This window comes from Macaca fascicularis, chromosome 3 (genome assembly GCF_037993035.2).
Source record: "Macaca fascicularis isolate 582-1 chromosome 3, T2T-MFA8v1.1".
In the NCBI taxonomy this organism is placed as follows: Eukaryota; Metazoa; Chordata; class Mammalia; order Primates; family Cercopithecidae; genus Macaca; species Macaca fascicularis.
Genome location: NC_088377.1, coordinates 159,041,192 through 159,065,495, shown reverse-complemented (window position 1 = coordinate 159,065,495; position 24,304 = coordinate 159,041,192). Strand labels below are relative to the sequence as shown.

Here is a 24,304-nt window from a genome sequence, read left to right as displayed (position 1 = left end):
AAATAGAAAATAAACTCAATCACAGAAAAAGTAAAGTCCTATTTCTTGTACACTTAATTTCATAGTCAAAGATTCACAGCTGCTACCAGGGATGGATCCAGGTTTCGTGGAGCCTGAAGCTTAAGTAATTTCGGGAATTCTTTAAAAAAAAAAAAAAAAAAGAATCCAAATCCAAATTATGCATACAAAATTAAGTACAGGGCCTTCAAAGGAGTTCCTGCACGTGAGAGGACCTGCGGCTTATGTCTCATAGGCTTCAGGTTAAACCAATTCTGCCTACTACAGTAACCTCGTTCAAAGTGTTCCTTGTTATATTCAAACAATGGACAGTTCAAAACATCCCTTCCCATCTAGTGGTTAGTACCATGCAGTCACTTAATAAATCTTTGTTAATAATGAATGAATTCATTATTCTACCTCCTATGCAGAAAGCAGTGTCTGTGCAGTAAGAATGACAGTGCTACAAGTCTACATTAGCAAGTAGTCCAGGCTGCAATTTTACCCCTCAGCTCCTCAGCCTCAAAATATTCATTGCTATTTGGATTAGACGGAAGTTACAACCTATCAAACTATTCTTAGTCTCATCTGTTTGTTTTCTTTGAGCTTTTAACCTCACTTAACCTTTTCTCTCATTTAGAGTGCCTACTAAACATTTTCACCTGATACATAAAAACTGTGCCATTGTGTAGCTACCTACCTAGATTGTGCTGGATAGAAATTCACATTCCACAATTATCAGAATGACTGGATTGGCAAACTCCTTAACCCCAGCCTGCTGTTTCCTGTGCACAGAAAAGAGTTGTCCAAGGAGGATCGAGGGATATCTCTGTCTAGAGCAGCGAGCTGGCCTGCCAGCAGCAAAGTCTCATGATAGCCAACACCTGCTTCGGTAGGAGCACTTTCCTTAGACTTTGAGAAATAGAAGATGAAGCCAAAATGAGACCCAACCAATGACACAATGAACCCCATTCTTCATTTGTGGAGAAGAAAACGTGACATAATTTGTGCAGACCTCTGTACATTAGAGTTTAGCCCAAATTTGATGAGAATTTTTCTTAAGGATCATCATCTGGTTTAAATTCTTGGTTTCATTATTTAATTTTATTATTCTCCAAAACCTCTTCTGAGCCCCCTGAGAAGGGGTCAGTCCTTAAAACTGGACCTCACTATCTTTATAAAAATGGTCAAAGTTCAAACTAACCTAAGCATTAGAAGAACAAAGTGTTTTGGGATTATGACAGTCTTGACAAAAAGATAGCTTCACAGCCTAATCTCAGCCTTACTTTGTAAAGGATGCATTTAAGCCAAGAAGAAAATAATTCTTGATTTTCCTTTTCACTTTGTATGACAAAGAGGGAAGAGGAGGCTTACAGGCTTTTTCTAGAATAAGTCAAGAAACCAGACTCCTCTCCCTCACAAAAATATTTGTTCTATTTCCTTTCATCCTTTTGGTTGTCCAGAAGCCAGCACATCAAGATTAGGCATTAACACCCAAACTATGTGCCATCATACCCCAAAAGCCATAATAGAAAATACACTTCACACACCTGAGATCTGGCTGGCAACACTATAAAGAGACTTCATGACTGATAGTTACTGAAGGATTGCAAGAAATAAATATGAAGAGAGTCATCTAGAAAACAGGCACAATGTAAAAAAGTCACACATTTCACAGGAAAAATTTTGTAAGTATGAAGTATATAAAAGGGGAGATTTAGGGGTTTTAAATCATAAATCCTTCTCAGTAGGCAAAAACTATGCTTTTCAATACTCGCTAACACAGACCTGACATCCAAGGCCAAGTTAGATCCATTAGCATAATCTTTAGGCCATGAACATAAACCTAAGAAATAATAGCAAGAAAACAGACTCTGCCCAAAACATGTTCTTGAAACTCTGGTCTATGTTTCAACATCTATTACTTACACGACTAGAGCACATAAAAAGTCAGTCAAGTGCCATGTTGCTATAAATTATTAACAGCATAAATGAGTTACTTATATTATACTATAAACCTAGCCCTTTAGTGTATTATTACAGCTTGCTCTCTACAGAAATGGTTTACGTATTTTAACCTGTGTCAAATCACCTGAGAAGTCAGTGTCACTTTTTCTATTAGAAGTGACAGAGATGGTGATCTTCATAAAACAGAAACAAAACCTATTTGCAACATGACAAAAGGCATATCCCAAGTTAACACCAAGGTTTCAAAATATGCTGGTGCCCATTTTCAATAACTAAGAACTTTGGTAAACATGGTACTAAGTGTGTAAATGGGCAAACGAAGACTCAAACTTACTCTTCCATGTAAAAGCTCAGACATCACTCATCACATCTATTACTTACTCTGGAGCTTAATTACAATCTAGCTTGGTGAATGCAATTGGATTTATGTGACTTCCACTGAAAATATTTCGAAAGAATTTGCAAAAAGAGGAATCCAAAACAACAAATCAAAATGCCTTCTCACAGTTTTCACTATTTTAATACGATTTTTCTCCAAACATTGGAATTTTGCAATATTGTGTCTTCCCCAAATTACTCTGTCATTAAGCCTCATCCTTTACATGTCTTGTAGAGATTTATGTATGTATCATTGATTGATATAGGACAAAAGTCATTTGCTGGTGGTCCATCAATTCAAAAGGAAATTCTATGACATAGACCAGGGGTCAGCAAAACTATGACCCACAGGACACATGTAGCTACTCCCATTAGTTTACATATTATGTACAGCTGCTTTGCCCTACAAACACTGAGTTGAGTTGTCATAAAGACAACACAGCCCACAAAACTGAAAATATTTACTATCGTAGTCTTTATTGAAAAAGTTTCCTGAGTCCTCTGCTATGACTCACAGAAAATCAGAGCTAAAATGGGTCTTAGCATGTAGTTTAGTGGTTCACAAGTCTTGCTTGATACACACTAGAATCACCCGGAGCACTTTTAAAATGACAAACATCATACTCAGTCACCCTGCCCCCTACCAAGAGAACTGACTTCACAGGTTTTAGTGGACCCTGAATAGTCTGTGTTTTTGTTTTGTTTTGTTTTGTTTTGTTTGAGACAGAGTCTCACTCTGTCGCCAGGCTGGAGTGCAGTGGAGCTATCTTGGCTCACTGCAATCTCCATCTCCCAGGTTCAATGGATTCTTCTGCCTCAGCCTCCCCAGTAGCTGGAAGGCATGTGTCTGGCTAATTTTTGTATTTTTAGTAGAGACAGGGTTTTGCCATGTTGGCCAGCCTGGTCTTCAACTCCTGTTCTCAAGTGATCCACCTGCCCCAGCCTCCCAAAGTGCTGGAATTACAGGCATGAGCCACCACACCTGGCTACTCTGTGTTTTTATAAAAATTCTGCATGTGCTACTAGGATGAGAACTTGTGATCTAATTCATTCCTTCATTGCAAAAATGAGGTTATCTAAACCCAGGAAGTAAAATGATAGGCACAAAGCCCAGTGAATTTTCTAAACCTTTCAACCTTTTTTGTTTGTTTGTTTTTAACATTCCAGCAATCTCTTAGGGTTCTTGTTAAACCTCTTCTACTAATTCAAGACTCTAGAACATAATAATGGCATTTCATTTGTTAGTTCTCGTTACACACTGGCTCAGAGTTCTTTGGTCAGCTCTGATAATTGCAGCAGTGAATAACTTAATCAATGGACTCTAGCATTCAGGGATAGTAGCAGAAATGTGATTCCTGTCAGGATGTGGAATAATACCTGCCTACACGCTAATCAAGATTTGAAAAGATCTAGAAGAGAGAGATTCTCAAAGCTGGAAGGAACCTTAGAAAACTTCTCACCAAAGGGTTTCATTTTACAAATGAGAAAAATAAGGCCCTCAAGGAATCTAGGACTTGCCCAAGGCCACACGTGGCAAGGCCAGAATGGAATGCAGGGCTCTTACCACAGATACTCTACAGGATGCAATGAGAAGAGATGGATGGAAGGAAGTCTTGAGACAGAGGTCATGAGAGGAAAATATACCACAAAGACTTGTGGAAATAGAAAAATAAAGATAGACGTGATCAAGAAACCATTAAAAGGAGACCAAAAAAAATTGAAGAAATGACTCCTCCCCTCAGATTCTTACAGCAAAAACTACTTTCAGTACAAGAAAATTAGGCATCTGGAGTAATGCAGAAAAGCCAGGTACCCCTTTTCTCCACACATCAGGTTTCTTGTTGGTCATTGTACAATCAGTCGCTTGATCTTTACTGGAACCCAAAACAAACACAGACAATAAAAGGACAAAGGAGAAACCGCGGGAGTTTCTATCGACAGAAAACTCTTCTCAGATTGCATCAATCTTGGAAGAATTTTCTAGAGCCTCACTAACAGAAATCTATCCACAAGCCTTGCAGATTCATTGCCTTCCCTGCTTACCCTGGTGGCTTTCTTCTTCTTATGTTATCAGAAACACAAAGTTGAACAGGGTAGACAGCTAATGGAAACAGGGATGATTTATCTGCTGCTTCTCTGGGAGAATTAAAGAAACAGAATAATATCCACATGCTCAGAATTAGGCAACAGGAGTAAGGCAGAAAAGCCAGGTTCCCCTTTTCTTTACACATCAGACTTCTTGTTGGTCATTGTACAATCAGTCACTTGATCAATAAAACAAACAGTAAAAGACAAAAAGTAATCTTTTAGTTGTGCCCATTATGTGGTAGACAGTCTTGAAACAAACTGAATTGTCAATGGCTGCTTTCCAACAATGTGACTATGAGTGTGAGTAATTTATCAGTCGCTAGATGGCTTGGTATGGTTCAGTTTGAAGCATCACCTTGTCACCCTTTCTAGATCTTATTTGTTTAATCTTTATTCGTTCATACAGATAGAAATCTTAAGTGCTTATTTAAGTTACATAACGCTTAAGTAGCTAAGAATAGGAGAAAGAGAAGACTTATGTTACTAAAAATTGAAGGCATCTTATGAGTCCGAAGAAAATAGACCAGCACACAACTTTCTTTTGGAGGAAAAAATATAAGATAATTGCTTTAGCAATAACAACTATAAATTCATATAGTATTTGAGGTATGGAGTTTTAAAAAATCAACACTTTTCTTTTCACCCCGTCTATAGAATGGTATGAGAAATACAATTGAAGTGAATAGAGATAGAAGCCACAATTTATGTTAAAATAAAGAGTGAATTATTAATAGAAATAAACACTTTTTAAAACATTGAGATATCAATTGAAATAACTGGAAATCCCCTAACATGGGGTGTTCCAACAGGAATTATTAAATTAGATTCTGATAATTTTACTATTTATTAAATTACAGGGGTGATTCACAAACTATTAAACTATATTATTCATAAAGTGACAATGTTCAGATGACTTTTTATCCAACCTGCCAAATAAGGCCAGACACATTAGTAAGTAGAATAGAAGCTTTGTCTTGTTTTAATAGTCTCCTGAGACCCTGGGTATATTTTAAGGAGATACTGAACAGAAACTCATGCCTTAAAATGTCAAGCCTACTGAAAGACATTCTGTAATTGTGTTTTATGAACATATGGTGGTGTCAAGATGAGAGCTGGATACACATTTAGAGAGCAGGATAGAGGTCTAAACTAGAGATACGAATTTATGATTCATCAAGAGATGGTTTATTTTCTTTGTGTGTGTCTGTGTGATGGAGTCTCCTCTATCGCCCAGGCCAGAGTGCAGTGGCGCGATCTCGGCTCACTGCCACCTCCATCTCCCAGGTTCAAGCAATTCTCGTGCCTCAGCCTCTCTAGTAGCTGGGTGCATGCCACCATGGCCAGGTAATTTTTGTTATTTTTAGGAGAAATGGGGTTTCACCATGTTGGCCAGGCTGGTCTCAAACTCTTGACCTCAAGTGATCCACCTGCCTCGGCCTTCCAAGATTCATCAAGAGATGGTTTCTGAAGCATGGGTTTAGAAAATAACAGCTAGAGAGTGTCAGTAAAACAGGGCTGAGAGAAGGGGCCAGGAAAAGGGACCAAGGAGGAGCCAGAGAGGTAGAAGGAAAATGAAGCGAGAGAAGTGTCATGGAAGCAAGAGAGAAAGTATCACAAGAAGAACTTGTCCATGGCATAAATACTGCTGGAGCTGTTAAGGGAGACAAGGAAATTGGCTCTGACAAGATGTTGATCCTGAGTTATGGTGCTGATGGAAATAAAATGAAGTAGGTTGTGGAAAGAATGGGTTGAGGAAAACAATGAAATGAAAGTGGATTGAGAAAAAAATGGAAGTAGGTTGAGGAAAAGATGGAAAGTTGTCCTTTCTCAGATATTTTGCTATATATAGGTCAAAGAAACGGGATAGTAGCTGGAGATCAAGGGAAAGTATTTTTATGCTAATGAGAAAGGTCCCACGAAGAGGGAGGTATTGCATATTACTTGCTCCTGAATATAGGAGCAAGAACACCAGCAGAAGGTGGTGCATGAGGAGAGGTGCAGTAGGCTGGTGCAACCAGTGGAGAGAAACGAGAAAATTCTTTCTGGTTGCATCAAAAATTTTTTTTAAGTTTTTTTAAAAAGATATAATAAAGTCACTGGCTGAAAGTGCAGGAGTTGGAATTATTGGAGCACTTGAGACGGGAGAAGAAGGTGGGAAAAAGCTATCTTAGGGAATATAATAAGGAATTTAGTAGGAAAATCTAATAAAAAAGGTTGTTGTACAGTTTTGTGTACCAATATTTGAGATATGTGATCACAGACACAATGCAACTCGAGGTTAAATGTTATCAAAGCATTACCTTTATTAGTTGAGCGCTACAGAAAGCTAGGCACTTGGGCCTAAGCACCAGGTGGAAGGTTAAAAAAAAAAAAAAAAAAGCCACACTGTCATTTTTATAACTTCAGAGTTATGTTGACATTTGACTTTGTGTTGTTGTCTAAACTAGGCCAGTTGGGTAAATAAACTATTCTTTCCAAGTATAAACATTTTTTTCTGAAAAAGTAGAAGTATACATCAAACTAAACACCTTGTTTACTCCATTGTAAACTCAACGCTAAATTCAGTTAACAACTCAGTAAGTAAAATGACAACACTGAGTTTTTACTTCAGAAGTCACAAGGACCTTTGGGATTAACATCATACAAACGTAAAATTTGAAGGCACAGTCATATCTATTTCCTACTCTCAACATATGCCAAGGTGAAAACAAAAAAGTTACTGTATAAGTTTAGCAATGGCATGGGTAACAGCAGTATGATGGGAATCAATAACCAGATTAATGCCCATAAACATCCAGGAAAGCCTACTTGTGCTATTTGGCAGGGAAATAACTCACATATTAGCTTTGATATTCAAACAAAAGAATGTGATTTTTAAAATGTGATCAAGTGCAAATACTGATACTTTTCATAGACTGTATTATAACATAATAGGTCCTTGCAAAGATCCTTCAGTGCCACAAGATGAAAGGCACAATATCAAAGCACAGGTCACAAAGCCAGGATGCACATGTGAAAAACCAGAGGAATGAAAATGCCTTACAGAAACTCTCATGGAGATTGAACATGCAGAGTAGAAATGCACCAAACAGAGGTTTTGACATCAATGTGTAGAGGCTACTATGTAAACCAAGAAAATTAATACAGCAAAGAGAAAGGAATTGTATACATCCATGGTAAAAAGATGTTTTTAGGTAAAGAAACATGTAAGTGCATGAGGAGCTTAAATATAAAGTCAAAGTTGTAGAAGGTTGGGCAAAGAATTAAATAGATGTAAGCAAAATATTCATTTAATATTCTCCTGCTGTTTTCCAACAGAAATATTTCTATACATTTATGAGACCCAACTCCAAAAGCATGCTGGAATGGAATTAAAGACAGAACTACAGAAGCTAAAAAGAGCTGATCAAACTAAAAAAAAAAAGTTAGAGGTAAAGAAACCAACTTTAGTATAAATCATGTTCCGATTAAATTACAGCTCAATGTGTTATGAAAATGCTTAAAGAAAAGAAGAAGACACATGGACCAGAAGAGAGCATTAAAAGGGTTTTCTTTTCCCTGGAGATATTTTTTATAATGCTCTTTGTTCTGACAGGAGTTGATCATACAAATTTTATAGCTGAATAACTGTGTGTGGTTTGGGAACACGAACACTGTCTCAGAGAACAAGGAAAGACACTTAAGCAAAAAGCATAATTTTAAAAAGAGTATAATAATAGTGTTGCACAGTCATTCTTAACTTGGGTTTCTAAGCCATCTACAAAAGCAGTGCTGAATGAATAATTTTAAATACAGTAGCATAAAAATACTTTAAAAATTCAATGATGAAGCTATCCAGACCAACCACATAGTCTGATTGAAAATTATGCATTTGGTTTTTTTAATAAAAATGGGTAAATGTGCATCATTTCCTTTAATTTCTCAGTCCTGCTGCAATGGGATTTGTGCCCCTGATATGGTATTAACACACAAACATTACTATAATATTAATGGCTCTGCACTCTAGAAAACCAAAATGAGAGAAATAACACAACTAAAATGTGGTCTTTGTACACACTAATACAGTATACAAATGTGTGGCAATATTTATCAAGCAGAAAGAGAGAAGGCAAAGATAAGCACTTTAGGAATAAGAAAGGCACTATTACTAAATGATGTGAAAAACATTTAAATAATAGTATAAAAATGTTATGCTGCTAAATTTGAGAGCTCAAGATAAGGAAGGAATTCTTAATAAAGATATCAAAAGCATAAAACATAAAGGAAAAGACAATAAATTGAACTTTATTAAACTTAAAATCTTCTTTTCATCAAAAGACTCTATAAGCCAAGCCACTGACTGAGGGATTATGGTTGAAATGTATAGAACTGACAATCCATAACTCATAAATTCCTACAAATTAATTAAGGAAGAAAAAACAATCTAGGTGACAAATGAGTAATCAACATGAATAAGAAATTAATGTAAGAGAACAGCAAAAGCCAATAATTATGTATCCAGATGCCCTACATTTTTAGCAATCACTTCACATCTATCAGACACCAAGTGTTGTTGAAGATATGTAGCTATGAGAACTCTTGCACTCTCTTGATGGGGATATATGTCAGTACAACAGACCTGAGGACAATTTGGCACCACTCAGTTAAGCATGGGTGAATTCTATGACCCAGTAGTACAACTCCCAGGTATTGGTCCTAGAAAATCCTGAACAAGGAAACAGATGAAAGAATGCTCACTGCAGTATTAGATCTTTATAGTCGCTATCCATGAGGAGGAAAGAAGAGATAAGGATTTAATGAAAGATACACAGTGACCCTCAATTTATCTGTAATGTTTTATTTCTTAAGCTCAATATAGGGTATATAGTTCTTCCTCATGCTATTACTCATACTTTTTTACTTGTCTGAATTTTTTTCATTAAAGTTAAAAAGATGATAATGACTTACCAAGCTATCCACATCTATGCTGGAGTTTACAGCCCACTGCAATGTACTCATGATATTCATGGCTAAAGTCAGGATAATACCAACTGTTCCTTCTCCTTCTCCTATAGATGCACAAAAGACATAAATGAAACTCATGTTATTAAATTTACATTTCAATTTTATGTTGATTTTAACAATTTTTAAGTCTCAGTTCATCACAGCATTTACTAATAGAATAATGTTCTGCATATAGTAAGTATTCAACCAGGATTTTAAATCAAAGAGTGATAGAATATTAGGAAAGTGTTGCCCTTTTTAAAAAATGTTACTGATGTTGGAGGTGCTGTTGGTATTGGGTAGGTACCATATTTGTCTCTTCTACTATTATTCTCTAAGTAATAAGAGAACAAATATTAGAATGGGCAATGGGAAAATATCCTGTATCCAGATGAGCTCCTATACAAAGAAACCAAAAGCAGGGGAATAGTGTGTCCAAACAGCATCTGCATGCTTAGATGTTTAGATGTGCTCTGCGCCTTTGCAAGGAGGACATTTGTTAATTGCATACTGTTGGGAAGTAAATGGACTTAGAACTTCACCCGACAGTCAGAAAACTAACAGGTCTGCCATTTGGAAAGAGAAAATAATACCCTCTATGTAAAAAAAATAAAAAAAGAAAAAAAAAGATTAGTGCACCTGGGAAGAATGATACTTAAGTGTTTAATTACAATAAATTTTTTTTAAGGGCTAAAAAGGACCGCTAATTAAAACTCGTAAGTATTCAGTATTATGGCCATAAAAAATCTCTAAGAGGAATGTTCTTAAATTATTATAAAGTTAAACTATCAAGTCCCAATCAAGAGATCTTACACCTGTAATGCATGATAAAATTGTCAAAAGGTTCTACAGTTGGGAGAAATAATTTCTCTTATTATTAATTGAAATTTTCGTTTCTGCAATTCCTCTAACAGAAGGCATAATATACAGAGCATATATCTGTAGGTAATACTAAATTATTTTCATATAGGTTAGATTTATCTAGACCCCAATATATTGTTTGTTCTGAAGGTTAAGATGAGAAGATAAAATTTTAATAATAATAAGTCAGATAACATTTATTTAGTATTTACCATGGACCAGGCACTATACTAAGTGTTTTGGACAAATAATCCCATTTACTATTCACCCACACCTATGGAATAGGTAATATTATTGTGTCTATTTACACTTGAGGAAAATGAGGGGCTTAGAGAGCTAATTAACGTTTGCAAGTTAACACGGCTGAAGACCAGTCGAGCCAGGGATAATAATAGCTGGGTGACCAACATCCACTCTAGCTGACCATCTGATTTGATGGGTAAGTTCTGTACTATAATGATTGTTAAATGTTTTGATTATTGCCCCTAATAAATCAAGACTCAATCACACTCAACCATGGTATAGCATGTGTTATATTGGTTTGAATTAATTGTTAACAAATCTTCATTTATGTAATTCAGCCTTCTTTGATCCCATTTTCAAATAACTTAAAAGAATTTTTTAAAGTTGCCTAAAATTGCAGTACTGATGAGGATTAGTACATTTGCCTGCCCATGTATATTCCTTCATAGAGTCATTTCCCACTGCCCTAGCTGTGAGAACAACAAAGGTGGCGAACCCACTATCCTCATAGCAGTGGAGTAGACTGCAGGTGGACCCCTGAGCCAAAAGGAACCTGTTTTCTGTTCTCTCCAGGACTTTGCAATTGTACAGAGGAGCTCTCCTGTTAATTCAGGAGGCCAGAATGGAGACACTACATAAAGTCAATGTTGCATAGCCCTGGTTCACCAGGAAAGCCAGTTAATTCAGGAGGCCAGAATGGAGACACTACGTAAAGTCAATGTTGCATAGCCCTGGTTCACCAGGAAAGCCAGTTAATTCAGGAGGCCAGAATGGAGACACTACATAAAGTCAATGTGGCATAGCCCTGATACACGAGGAAAACCAGTTGATTCAGGAGGCCAGAATGGAGACACTACATAAAGTCAATGTGGCATAGTTCTGGTACACCAGGAAAGCCAGTTAATTCAGGAGGCCAGAACAGTGACACTACATAAAGTCAGTGTGGCATAGCACTGGTACACCAGGAAAACCAGTCTTCAGAGAGAGAAAGGAATGAAGCAGTCACAGAAAGGCATGGACCCAGGACAGATATAGACTCAAGAAGAAGAAGAGTTGCAGCTGACTCTCTTGTGCCTGTTTCAGCTTCTTTAAGAGTCAAATGGCACCACCTTCTCGTTGTTCCTTGAGGCCTTCCTGTAACTCCAACAAATGCCTGCTTCTGGTTTGAGCAGAATTCTGTTCCTACAATCAAATGATCTCCCAGATTTGGCATTGATTTGGCATTTACTCTGCCAATATTCACTGTCATATATAACAACTTACTTCAATACTTATCATAAATACTCAGAAATTCAAATTCTTAAATTAGAGAAAACAAATTTACCTACATACATTTTTATTTTACTTATTATGAAATACTTTGTTTTTCACTAAAGACCTAAAATCAATCCAGAACATTTGTGTTTAAAACACATGGCACTTTTTTTTTTCTTTTGAAAAACATGAGTCTTCCTTTCTTTTCTGTGACAGTTTTACTTTGTGCAAAATTTGCAATTAGATAACAAATTTTACCTAGTAGAGATTTAAGAAACAAAACTTACCGACAAGGGGAACTGTGTGTGTGTGTGTGTGTGTGTGTGTGTGTGTGAATGCAGATGCTTCATTTCCCTTCTTTAGGGATCTATTAATTTTGAAGCTAGGACTCTTCATCAATATGAGTATGAAGAGGTGACATTTTTTCCCCTTCAATCACAGAATTGCTATCTGACAATCTGCGTGCCTTGGTTTTTAAAACTGTGAAAACAGGGATAATACCATATATATCCAACTTCAAGTAAATTATTTGTTCAACAATAAAACAATGGAAATTCAAAGAAATCATTTGTTCAATGATAAACCAACAAATTTGTTAATTATTAAACTCCAAAAAAACTCTAAAGATACCAAAAATTGATAACCTATAAGAATGCAGCATTTTATTCATTGACAAAGTTTTTACTAAATGCTTAGCTAAAATTAATCAGTTCATAGTACCTGTTGTTAAAATGGAAATGAAGGTAACAGCAATGAAGAAGATGACAAAAATCATTTCTATTCTCATTTGGAACCAGCGCAGTGTTGATAGGTACAAGAACCAGTTGGCAGTATGTAAATTCAGAGCTTTGTGGAACAGAGTTTCAAAGTAAGGCTGCCGTCCGAAGGCACGAAGTGTCCATAGTCCTTTTAAGCTTGTAACAAGATGAGTGAAAATTGGACTCCTGCCTGTGAAATATTTCCATAGAAAACATTGCAAATAACATAAACACAGAATGCAATTTCATAACACCATGTACCTGAAAAAGACTAAATTAGAGTAATCATATCGCAAATGTCATTGGTTAAAAAGATTTTTTCACACTGGTGCCATTCTTTGAATAGATGTGATTTGTTATTTTATTAATGAGCTACCCTCCTTTTTTACTTGGCTACTAGAGATGGGAACTTAAAAAATCACCACCAACATTTATTCCTTTTTCTTGGCTACCACTGGGAATTTTCTGGCTAATTCTAAATTAATTATCACTGAAAAAAATGTTAAGACAATTTTTTCAAGTATCTACATTAAGGAAGTTTATGTGACTTGATTTAGCTAATAACCTACAAAGCAGAAATACACTGAAAAATTATTGCCTGAAAATGTACCAACACTAAGGCTGTCACTGCAAAATGTGATTCCCTAACAGCTCAAGTAGAGTTTGGGGGAACATGAAATGGCAGCTCCAATACATGAAGGAAGGGTGTCCGAAGACAAAAAGTCAAAGGGACAAATTTGGTCAAGTATCATTTGGGAACCCAGAGAAACCTTTAGTAATAGCAGCACTATCATTTTTTAATTTAATTGATATAAGTTTATTATAAATGAATGTCCTATACACCAACTGTGGTAAGATTCTATATACCCATTTTAAAACCAAAATGAAGTCACATGGCCGTTAATTAAGAAAAACAATCCATGTGTACTTTGTAATACAGTTTCCTTTTATAGACACATACATGTAGAAAAAAATTATTGTTACATGATGTGAAAGTTTAAAAACAGAATTTTTTTTGAAAAGTAGATTAACAATAAAGAATCTCAAATAGCTCTTGTAGCTTTTTTCCAAGATGAGTAGCACACATTCACTTGTCATACCTTCAGATTCCAGTTGTTTGAGTTGCTGTGAGGTTTGGAGAAAATATGCTCTCAACATAATAAAAGCCACTATCACTGGCACTGTTGCAACAAAGATGTAGGGTTGTAAAACCGCGACAACTGCTATAGCTCCAATCACAATTAATAACAACTGTGAGATCGAAGAAAACATGTTTGTGAGTAAACGTTTTCACATTGCAAAGTGGACAAAGTGTGTCAGTGATTTATTTCTAAATACTCTCCCCATTCTATTCCTAGTCGGAAAGTAACCATTTGCAAGTACATTTTTCATAGGCTCTATGAAAATTTTAAAAATTGTTCATGTCACTGATAACATTTTTGAAGTTTTGAAAACATGGTGTTCTTTGATCTTGGGATATTTTCATTTCCCAGGCACTTTAAAGTATTGTATGATAAATACATTTTAAGTGAATATTAATTTAACATAAACTTTTTAAATAATTTTAGTATGAAGGTAAATCTTAGGATTTATTTTGGTTAGACAGTTTTTGAAAGTTGGGCGTTCATCTTGGAGTCTTTTGATTCAGAAAGTTCTGCTTGAAATACAAGCTTGTCATTTAGGCAAGCTATCTAACCTTTTGGAGCATATTTTCTCATGCTTAACACTGAAATAAATCATACTTAATAAATTCCATATTTCTACATTACACCAAATACATACATTTTTAAAAGGTACAAAGTCTGCCAACACTTACTTCACAAAAACCCATTTGAATAAAGTATAAATAAAGTAACTGTCAGCAGAAAGGAAAAAAAATAAACACTTTATAACATCCGTATGCTATTCAGTGAGGCAGTTCTCTACCAGTTTCCATAAGTGACACATGCATTTTCAACTGATATAACTTTAGAACTGAAAGGGACCATTATTAGGTTTATATTCCCCATTCTACAAGTGACAAACCTGAGACCCTTCAAGATAAGTGTCTGCTCAGGGTAAAATAGTGGGAATCTGTGGAAAATAACCCCGATTTTCAATTTTCACTATACAGTGCTCCAATCCAGAAAGCAAATTTGTCAGAACATTGTCAAAAGTTAGAAAATAGAATGAAGATTATATGAGATATCAAAATACTCAAACTCAAAGAAGCAAAGAACAGAACCATGGGCAACAGGACAGGGGATAGAGGGAAATGGGGAGTTACTAATCAACAGGTATAAAATTTCAGTAGTGCAAAATGAGTAAGTTCCAGAGATCTGCCATGCAACATTTTGCCCATGGTGAACAATATTGTATTTTACACATAAAAATCTGTTAAGAGGGTAAACCTCATGTTAAGTGGACTTGCCACAATAAAATTAAAAATTTTAAAAGAGAAAAGTAATAGAAAATAGAGTGAACAGAAATATTTTTTAAAAAAGAAAACTTATAGGTATGCTTTATTTTGTGCAACAGATCTGCTTCTGAAATGTCATGAATAGAATTAAATTTTATTTGTCTGAAATTAAGTATAACTAGAGGTATAACACAATTAAGTATAATCAGAGGAGTTCACAATTTAAAGGACCCCTGTGATTAATCATTGAACAAAATCAAAATTAACCAAATTTGTACTGTATTTGGATTGTCGTATATTATGCTCTCTTAATATGAGACTCTCTTACAAATAAAATAGGTAAATTAATATAAAAGACCTCTGCTTAATCATCTGTGAAACAACAACAAATGAATCTTAGCATTAAAAGTTGAACCGGGCCAGGTGCAGTGGCTAACACCTGTAATTCCAGCACTTTACGAGGCTGAGGCAGGTGGCTCACTTGAGGTCAGGAGTTGAAGACCAGCCTGGCCAATGTGGTGAAATAATACAAAAATTAGCCAGGCATGGTGGTGGGCACCTGTAATCCCAGCTACTCTGGAGGCTGACACAAGAGAATTGCTTGAACCCAGGAGGCGGAGGTTGCATTGAGCCAAGATTGCACCACTGCACTCCAGCCTGGGCGACAGAGTGAGACTCCGTCTCAATTTAAAAACAAACAAACAAAAAACAAACACGTTGAGCAGAAGTGATTCAAATTGGCATAAAAGAAAAAATTTGAGAGCCATCACGTATGTCAAAAATGGTAATTTATAAAATGAATATTTAAAAATTAACTCTTACAGAGGAGTTCTGAAGTGAGCCTCAAATAATTATCAAGAGGCACCATTGGCAAATACTTTCAAAATCAAGTCAAGAGGTTCACATTCCAATTTTTATCTGATGTAATAATATTATATTTGGGACAAGTTATTTACACTCTTAACATGAAAAACAAATGTCAGCATTTAGTGACACAGGACATGTTTCTTTGAATGCATGAATTCAAAGCATGGATTTAAATATTCCATCAGCTGCTTCTAAGTTATATCTTTAAACAGAACAACTGAAGGATATCCAAAATGCCAAAGTTCACTTGGAACAGTAAATATACTTGTGTCAATCATTTCAGATGAGGCTAACTGACAGTCTGATTTTTCTGCACCTGCCAATGTTGGTTATATATACACACTTACGTGATAATACTTCTTTTGTTTTATATGTTCAATCAAATACAGTATTATTATTTTGCAGGGGTGGGGAAAGAGCAAGAGGGGACAATGACTCATCCCAACATGGGCAGCATCCTATTCCAACTGTTTCTCCAGGGAGATCACTGAGACTGTGGTATTTGCTCTCTGGAGCTTGACCTAAACCAGTCAGGAAGCTCAGGAAGCTGTGCTCAAACCTGGTCCAACAACCACAGCTTACAACACTCCTTAAATCCTGTCACGTATGGAGACCTGATGTCCCAAGGTCACTTTCACCTCCTCCACTGCCCTTTTCTTCTCCACTCTCACCACCAGTCAGTCACCCCAACCCAAAGAGTCAGCCTTTGAGCCAGGCTTCCCTGGAGGCCTGTTCACATCTATCACTCAGGGACAGCCCTCATAAAACCCTAAATTTTTCTTTCCCCTTTCTTTTGTTCAAAAACTTATCTTTGCTTCTCTCTCTTCCTTATGGTCCTTACTGTGGGGGAATGGGCTAGCTACTCTGTGCTAAAATGTTCACGGTGAGGCTAGTTTCAAGTGTAACCCACCCAGGGAATCCATCTTCATTCTAATACAGGCCTTTTGCGGGGAGGTTGGCTTCCATAAAATAGCGATGCCAATGCCAAAATGTCACACTTTGCGGCCAGTGATCTGGGGAAAGATAGCCCTTTGTGCCTCTCAAATCACTCCCAAGTAGACAGCTATTACATCTAAATGTGGGATTGCCTCAGGTCTGGGCCAGATAAACAGTTCTGACTTGTTATTGAATTTACTAAACTTACGTCTATTTTGAAGGCTTTGGATAATCACAAAATTAATTCAATAGACAGGACTTCAACTCTCAATCAAATAAAAATTGAAAACGAAATTGCATTTGCTTTTGTTATTATTTAAAAAACAACATGGCAAATAGACATACTTAACAGTACTTATTTTTACATACCTGGATGAAGTCAAATATGGTAAGAGGCAGAAGATCATCCAAAATTGCTATATCTTTGGAGAATCTATTAAGAATCCCACCTATAATATACAAGATGACAAATTCCTCAAAAGATATATCAATATATTCAATACTAAATTTGGATCACAGTAGACTCATTCAGAACCCAAATAAGAATTAGCATGTAATCAGATAAAGACTTAGAAAATTTTGTTTCTTTCCAAACATTCTAAATAATTATATGTTCAAGTTATTGTCTTGTACTTTTAAACGTTTTAAAAAGTTTCAGATTCCTGTAAGATTCAAGTAACAACCAATGTCTTTGAAATAGATTTTACTATAAATTATGTTAGGAATAGGTGGGTATTCATCCTGCTATTACAATCTTATTTTTGCAACCTTGCATTTAATGACAACTTACTCGATACGCTGTCACCATCTCCTCCATTTGTATTCCATAACATAGGGGTCTCCTTTTCCTCTGACTTCCATACCTTTTTGACATACCTCTACCAAAACCCTGGCTGCTCTCTCTCCCTGCCTGCCCCACTGTCTGGTCCTCCCTTGTCATACTCTCTTTCTACCCTCTTCATGGACAATCTACATTTCAACCTGTCATCTGAATCATGGATTCACATTTGTAAGGTTGATAACTTGTTGCTTCAATTTAAAAAGGTTATATACAAGTGTCTACTATGTACCAGGCACAATACTAGGCACTGAAATAACTGAGGTGAATAAGCCATGCTCCTTGTCCTTGAGAAATTCATTGTCTAGACAGGAATTAAACAAACAATTTGATAAAATGTAACATAATACTGTACAAATAAAGTGATATTGAATCTTATCATTTACCCCCCATAAACTGCAGGATAAAGTCCAAAATTCCTAGTTTAATATTTAATGCCTTGCATAATTTGGCCTCAACCCACCTACTTAGTACAAGCTTCCTCTGCTCAAATATCCTGTTTCAGCCAAACTGGTCTATTCTTTAAACACACTCTACACTTTCCTACCTCCCTGCTTTCCCCATGTGGTTCCCTCCACCTGAAACCCCTTTCCCCTCAGCTCTCATTGTCAAAATCTGTTTCCTCCCTTGCTCAACTCAAATGCCCCTGCTGCAAGAAAACATCAGTGTTTTCTCCAGCTGGGATTAATCTCTTCCTCTGGATATACTTAATACATCTTGTTTGCACCTCTGTTATAATGACTATATGCATGTCTTATATCACAGGAACTTATAAACATATCTTAACTCTTTTTCTAGGTTATAAATTGCTAAAGGTCAATGGGATCATGCCACACTTATTTTGTATCACCCATAGCCCCAAGAAAAAAGGCCGTATATGTAGGAATTATTTAATACATATTTATTAATACATTCTTTGGCATATTTAATTAAATATATTTGTATCTTTCCATGATAATCAAAAATTGAAAAAATAGCCATTGGTATTTATAAACAGTGTTTAGAAAATGAAATTTGCTTTGGTGGAAAGAAAAAACCATCCTGGTGCTTATTATATTTCAAATGGTTTGGAACCAACTATGAACAGCATTAAAGGGAAACAGGAGCTTGGAAAAGAAGAGGTGGAATGGCCAGTGCACCCTCTGTGGGAACAACACCCCACAGAAGGGAACCACGGGGAACTTATATTGATTTCCCACTGGCTATGTAGCAGGCAAGTAAATTGCCTTGTTTCATTCTCACAAAGATCCTCTGAAATATTCTTTTCCCCACTTAACAGGTGAGGAGGCCAAGGCTCAGGAGAGTCACTTGCCCATGATCACTGCTCTTATAGCGCCAACTCAGAGCTCAGGCAATGCTCATGTTCTTTCCACTGTGCCACATGGCTCATGTCTGACTCTTCTAGAAATGTGCGAGAAATCCCCTGCCTGCTCTGGGTCTCAGATTTCCATAAAAAATAAAATCAATGGATCAATTAATTGGACATCTTGAGTCTAAAATTCTTAGCTCCAAAACAGAGGATGGTGATGAGTATATCCAAATGAGGCAAGATTTCAGCAAGACACATGGGCTTCAGAATAAATATCAAGATCTTCCTACATACTATAACACTGAAATTTTGTCATCCAGAAAATATGATGGGTTTTTCTTATCTTGAGTTTTTAGATTTCTGAAAATTTTAGTCTTGGAATTTATTCCTTGCTTTATATCAAATGTTTCTGTGTCAATTCCTCCTCTCACCTGTGACCTCCTCCAGGGCAAGAACTGTGACTTATTCATCTTTTCATATCACAGAGTAAATGCCTCAACAGAGAAAGTGCTCTCAGGTTGCTGTGAAAAAACTTGGGGGAATCCTTATTAACCTCAGTCTTTCAGTGCAAATTTGTCTAATGAGGAATCAACAGAATTGATTTCTTCCAAAGTATCTTATTAGTTTTTAAAATTTTTAGTATCTTTATTTTACTACTCTGACTTTCTATTACTTCAAATATGATAATACAAAAATAGTTTTAAAATACATTTGGGATCCCCTCTACCATATAACTTTGAGCAGTTACATGAAATTAGATTATTCTACCCCATCAAAAGACTTAATCAATACAAAAAAACATATTTTCTTTGATCACTTTAAGTTTCCTGCCCTTTTGAACAATATTATATATTGGCAACAAGATGCCCAGAAGAGAGCTAGACCAAGTATTTGAAAAGAGAGGTATGACTGACCCATAAGGGCCTTCTTGTGCTGCTACAGTCCCACCAACATCACATTCTTACAAACCTAGCTACTCTAATTATCTAACACAGAAATATTAGGAGCAACAACATATGATAACCTATAATATCTGAGAAATGTGCATGCTAGTCAAAAGGAGGTTCAACAAAGGACAGATGCCTCTGTGCAAAAGCCAGCACTGCCATTAGAAAACCAACGAAACCACAGGCCCTATTGATGGTGGATCAGCAGTTTCATTTCTTAGTCCTAGTAAAGTACCTGCTTTCAACGTGTTGAGGGTTGACATAGGTGCTTGAAGAACAGAATGTAACATTTTGTGGTGTAAAATTTTCGACACTGTGATTAGAGTATGCACCAGTGGTAGACCTCTGAAGAATCCCATAGCAAGCAAAGTGTCGGCTACTCCCACGTAAATGTAAAACACATAATACGAACTGGTTCTGGTGATAATCACTGCATAGCTGTTATTTCTACTATAAGTACTATTCCCTTTGTCTTGAGGAGGAGTGCTGTAAAGCAAAAGGGAAATTGTTATTTGGCAGCCAAACTTACTAATTGAATTTCCAATACATGTAAATGGAACTAAATTTGAGTCTAAAGAAATACAATATATTGCATTAGAAGAGTGTGCACCCTTAATCTCAAAATCTTACTATTATTGCAAGAAAATAGATATGTTTTCTCATTATTGACAGAGATTGAGTTGTTCTTTATTAAATTAAAACATTTGAAGAAAACTGTAAAAGTGTAATGTTATTTCAAATATTTTTATTGTGTTTCACAGAAACTGAACAGAACTATATTCTTTAGAAACTGCAGGAACTGTACATGCTCACAATTTATTCATTTTATTTTATTTTATTTTATTTTATTTTAGATATAGGATCTTGCTATATTGTCCAGGCTGGAGTGCAGTGGCTATTCACAGTGATAGAACACTACAGCCCTGAGCTCCTGGGCTCAAGTGATCCTCTTGCGTCAGTCTGTGGAGGAGCTAGGACTACAGGTATGTGTCACCTTACCCAACTAATGGTCATCCTTTAAACAAAAAACCTTATTTTTCCACTACCATAATGCTTGGGAGAAATGAAACAAAGTAGATTACAATACATACAAACAGTGATTTACAATATTTAATCAACAGAAATAAAACACAATCTATACAATAGGACATGGAATACTCACTTTCCAAGGAACCACAGCACAACCAAAGAAGCAGCCACCTGGAATGGAACAAGAAAACAGTTGATTTTTTTCTAACATCTTCACCTAAATTCACATCGCACCATTTGATGTGTGTACCAATATCAATGTACACACAATTTCATCTTCCTTTGCTTTGTGTTCCCGGGTCCAGCAGCTGTAATAGTTGTTCTAAGTACTATTATTTGGATGAGAACACATTAAGTTAACGGAATTCAAATTTCACTGCAGTAAATTCTTTGCCATTTATCTCCTTTATTCAATGGAAACGACTGAACCTCACAAGAAAGCCAAGATCACAGCTGAATGTTTTAAATAATAAACATTTTTTAAAGAAACTAATCTCAGCCTGCTGGCAGATAATTAATCTGTTTATTTGCTATAAATAATTTCATTTGCCATTCAATGATTATAGGGGACTAATACCTGTGAAACCAATTAATTACTGGAAAAGGCGAGATTAATATTAATGGAAATGAATTACAAGTTTCAGGCCACGCACAGCGGCTCACGCTTGTAATACCAGCACTTTGGGAGGCCAAGGCGGACATCACTTGAGGCCAGGAGTTTGAGGACAGCCTGGCCAATGTGGCAAAACCTCATCTCTACTAGAAATGCCAAAAAATATTAGCCAGGCCTGGTGGTGCACACCTGTGATTCCAACTACTCAGGTGGCCAAGGGACCAGAACTGCTTGAACCCAGAAGGTAGAGGTTGCAGTGAGCCAAGATCACACCACTGCTGCACTCCAGACTGGACGACAGAGTGAGATTGCCTTCAGTAATTTACTAATGGAACAATAACCAAAGTAATGTTCAAAGACTGGTCTAGTCATCATAATATAAAATTATTTCGTGGCTGTTTCCACATAGAACTACCAACCTAAACTGCTTAAATTGACTAGAACAAAATATTTTCAAGGACTTAGCATAATACTTTTTAAAAATATTTGGTACATATAGAAACAATAGGGTAAGCAAGTTCTGTCATTTCATTTTCAAAATGTTTTCAGGTTATAAAGGTTATTCAGTTTATGATAGAGTGACCGTCATAGGTGATTAGGGTAAAAAGGAAAAATATTTTTATTTTCAATTTTCTCAGGGCTTTAAGAATCATTCCATACCACATAGAAAACAGCATGCTTAATATCCAGATTTCAATGCTTCACAAGTCAAATGACACCCTAAAACATAAACCAACTGTCATAAAGCTGCTCTAAAATAATTACTATTAGTCAACAGCAGCAGTGGTATTATGGGAATATACTACATATCTACTACTAATAATGTAAAGCCACTCAGGGATTTCTAATCAACAAGCAGAAGGGAAGTCATAAAGAAACAGGATAAAGCAGTTCTATAACATATTCTTAACAATCATAGAATGAAAGTATTAAAAAGGATCTTCAGATATTCCAGTCAACAACAAGACTCTCTAGGTGTTTTCAAAAGAACCAGGAAACTGCTTCCTAATGTATTATTTTCATTTCTTCTCCATCTAGTCAATGATGCACTGCCAAGCAGGGGTTCTAAGAATTAACATAATAGATTTTTTTTTTTTTGGCCTATTTCTTCGGTGCTAATGTCTAAGAACTCACAGAAGATACTGCCCTATAGCAGGGAAAATGTTACAAAATACAAAAGTAGAGTCACTTTCTTTCCAAAATGATAAGTGCTAACAAACTGAATAGACCAAATTAATTTTTTTCACTTTAACAGCTTTGAAGAAGTTTTTAAAAAGACTACATACTTCATATTTCAAAAGGGAAGCATATTTTACCTAATCTATAAAAACATAAATCTAAATTGAAATTTGAACCTTAGGAAAACTAAAAATAGATAAACCACTTACATCAAGGACAAAATGTATCTTAACCTTTCTTTAGGTTCTCTGGTCATGAGTACAAGACTCTCAATTGAATTTAAAAAAACTAAACTGTCATCCTGGATTAGCAGTTGTACCAGAATGTGACATGCTCATGATACATTTCAATGGTAATGAGAAATGGGCACAATGGTATCATAAAGGAGCTTAGTCTAAAAGAAAAACTATGGAAATTTTGGCTCAAAGAAGGCAATAGAATTGTGAACACTGGTGAATGAATTGCTTAGTTGTATAATTGTGAACATACTTTTTAAAAATTACTATTTTTCTACTATCACCTCTTGTGCTGATGAGGATCTGAACTTGTGGCCTACCATGCAATTTTCATTCTTTCCGCCCCCACTCTTTTTTTTTTAACTTGGCCATGTGAAGAACAGTAGAGGCTTGGTAAAGAAACCACAATGGGGACATTGAAGACAACAAAATTTCTGTAAGCAAGTGTGTGATTTGACTCTCTAAAAGGGTTGTCTAAAATGAATGCTAAGCCACTAATACATATCTAATCTCATTTTGTGAAGAAATCTTCATTTAAATAGTAATTGCCTGCATATTTAACAATAAAATATCTAGAGCAGCTGTGTCCAACCTTTTGAATGAGAGGACTATTATGCTTATCTGTGGTGGCAGATATCACAAAGATTATGCATGGACTTTTTTTTTCTTTTTTTTAGCTCATCTGCTATTGTAAGTGTATTTTATGTGTGGCCCAAGACAACTCTTCTTCCAATGTGGCCCAGGGAAGCCACAAGGTTGGACACCCATGATCTAGAGTCAAATGAATTTAAAATTTAATACAGATTTGCTTTCAGTGTTTTTGTTGTTGTTGTTGTTGTTGTTTATAATTTATTTAGAGATATGGTCTCTCTCTGGCACCCAGGCTGGAATGCAATGGCACAATCACAGCTCACAGCAGCCTTGACCTCCCAGACTCAAGCGATTCTCCCACCTCAGCCTCCTTAGTAAATGGTAGCATACAAGCACACACCACTATGCCCAGCTAATTCTTTAATGTTTTTGTAGATACAGTGTCTCACTATGTTGCCCAGGCTGGTCTCGACCCCTGGGCTCAAGCAATCCTCCCCGTTCAGTCTCCTAAAATTCTGGGATTACAGGCATGAACCACCGTGCCTGGCCTTTAATTTCAATCCAAATAAAAGCCTTCTACTTTGGGTTTTTTAATCTCTTAACATTTATTGTAAAATCTATTAAAAACTCTTATCTTTATATTTAAATACATTTGATATGTAATATGAAATAATAAAATATCAATAGTGATTCTAATTGGTTAATTTCAATCCAAATAAAAGCCTTCTACTTTTGAGTTTTTGAATCTCTTAACATTTATTATTAAAATCTATTAAAAACTCTTCTTATATTTGTATTTAAATATATTTTATATGTAATACGAAATAGTAA

The 24,304-nt window shown here is 35.9% G+C and overlaps 1 protein-coding gene across 2 annotated transcripts in view; it reads right to left on the bottom strand.

Annotated features, from left to right (window-relative positions):
• Positions 1 to 24,304, bottom strand: part of CFTR (CF transmembrane conductance regulator) — a 181,689-nt gene that overhangs the window by 46,028 nt on the left and 111,357 nt on the right. For both annotated transcript variants that reach the window (XM_005550598.5, XM_065542499.2), the window contains 6 exons: positions 20,988 to 21,025; positions 20,061 to 20,311; positions 17,101 to 17,180; positions 13,631 to 13,781; positions 12,493 to 12,720; positions 9,379 to 9,479 (listed from right to left, as the gene is read on the bottom strand). In XM_005550598.5, the coding sequence (XP_005550655.2) occupies positions 9,379 to 9,479; positions 12,493 to 12,720; positions 13,631 to 13,781; positions 17,101 to 17,180; positions 20,061 to 20,311; positions 20,988 to 21,025 (849 nt within the window). The remainder of the gene's footprint in view (positions 1 to 9,378; positions 9,480 to 12,492; positions 12,721 to 13,630; positions 13,782 to 17,100; positions 17,181 to 20,060; positions 20,312 to 20,987; positions 21,026 to 24,304) is intronic.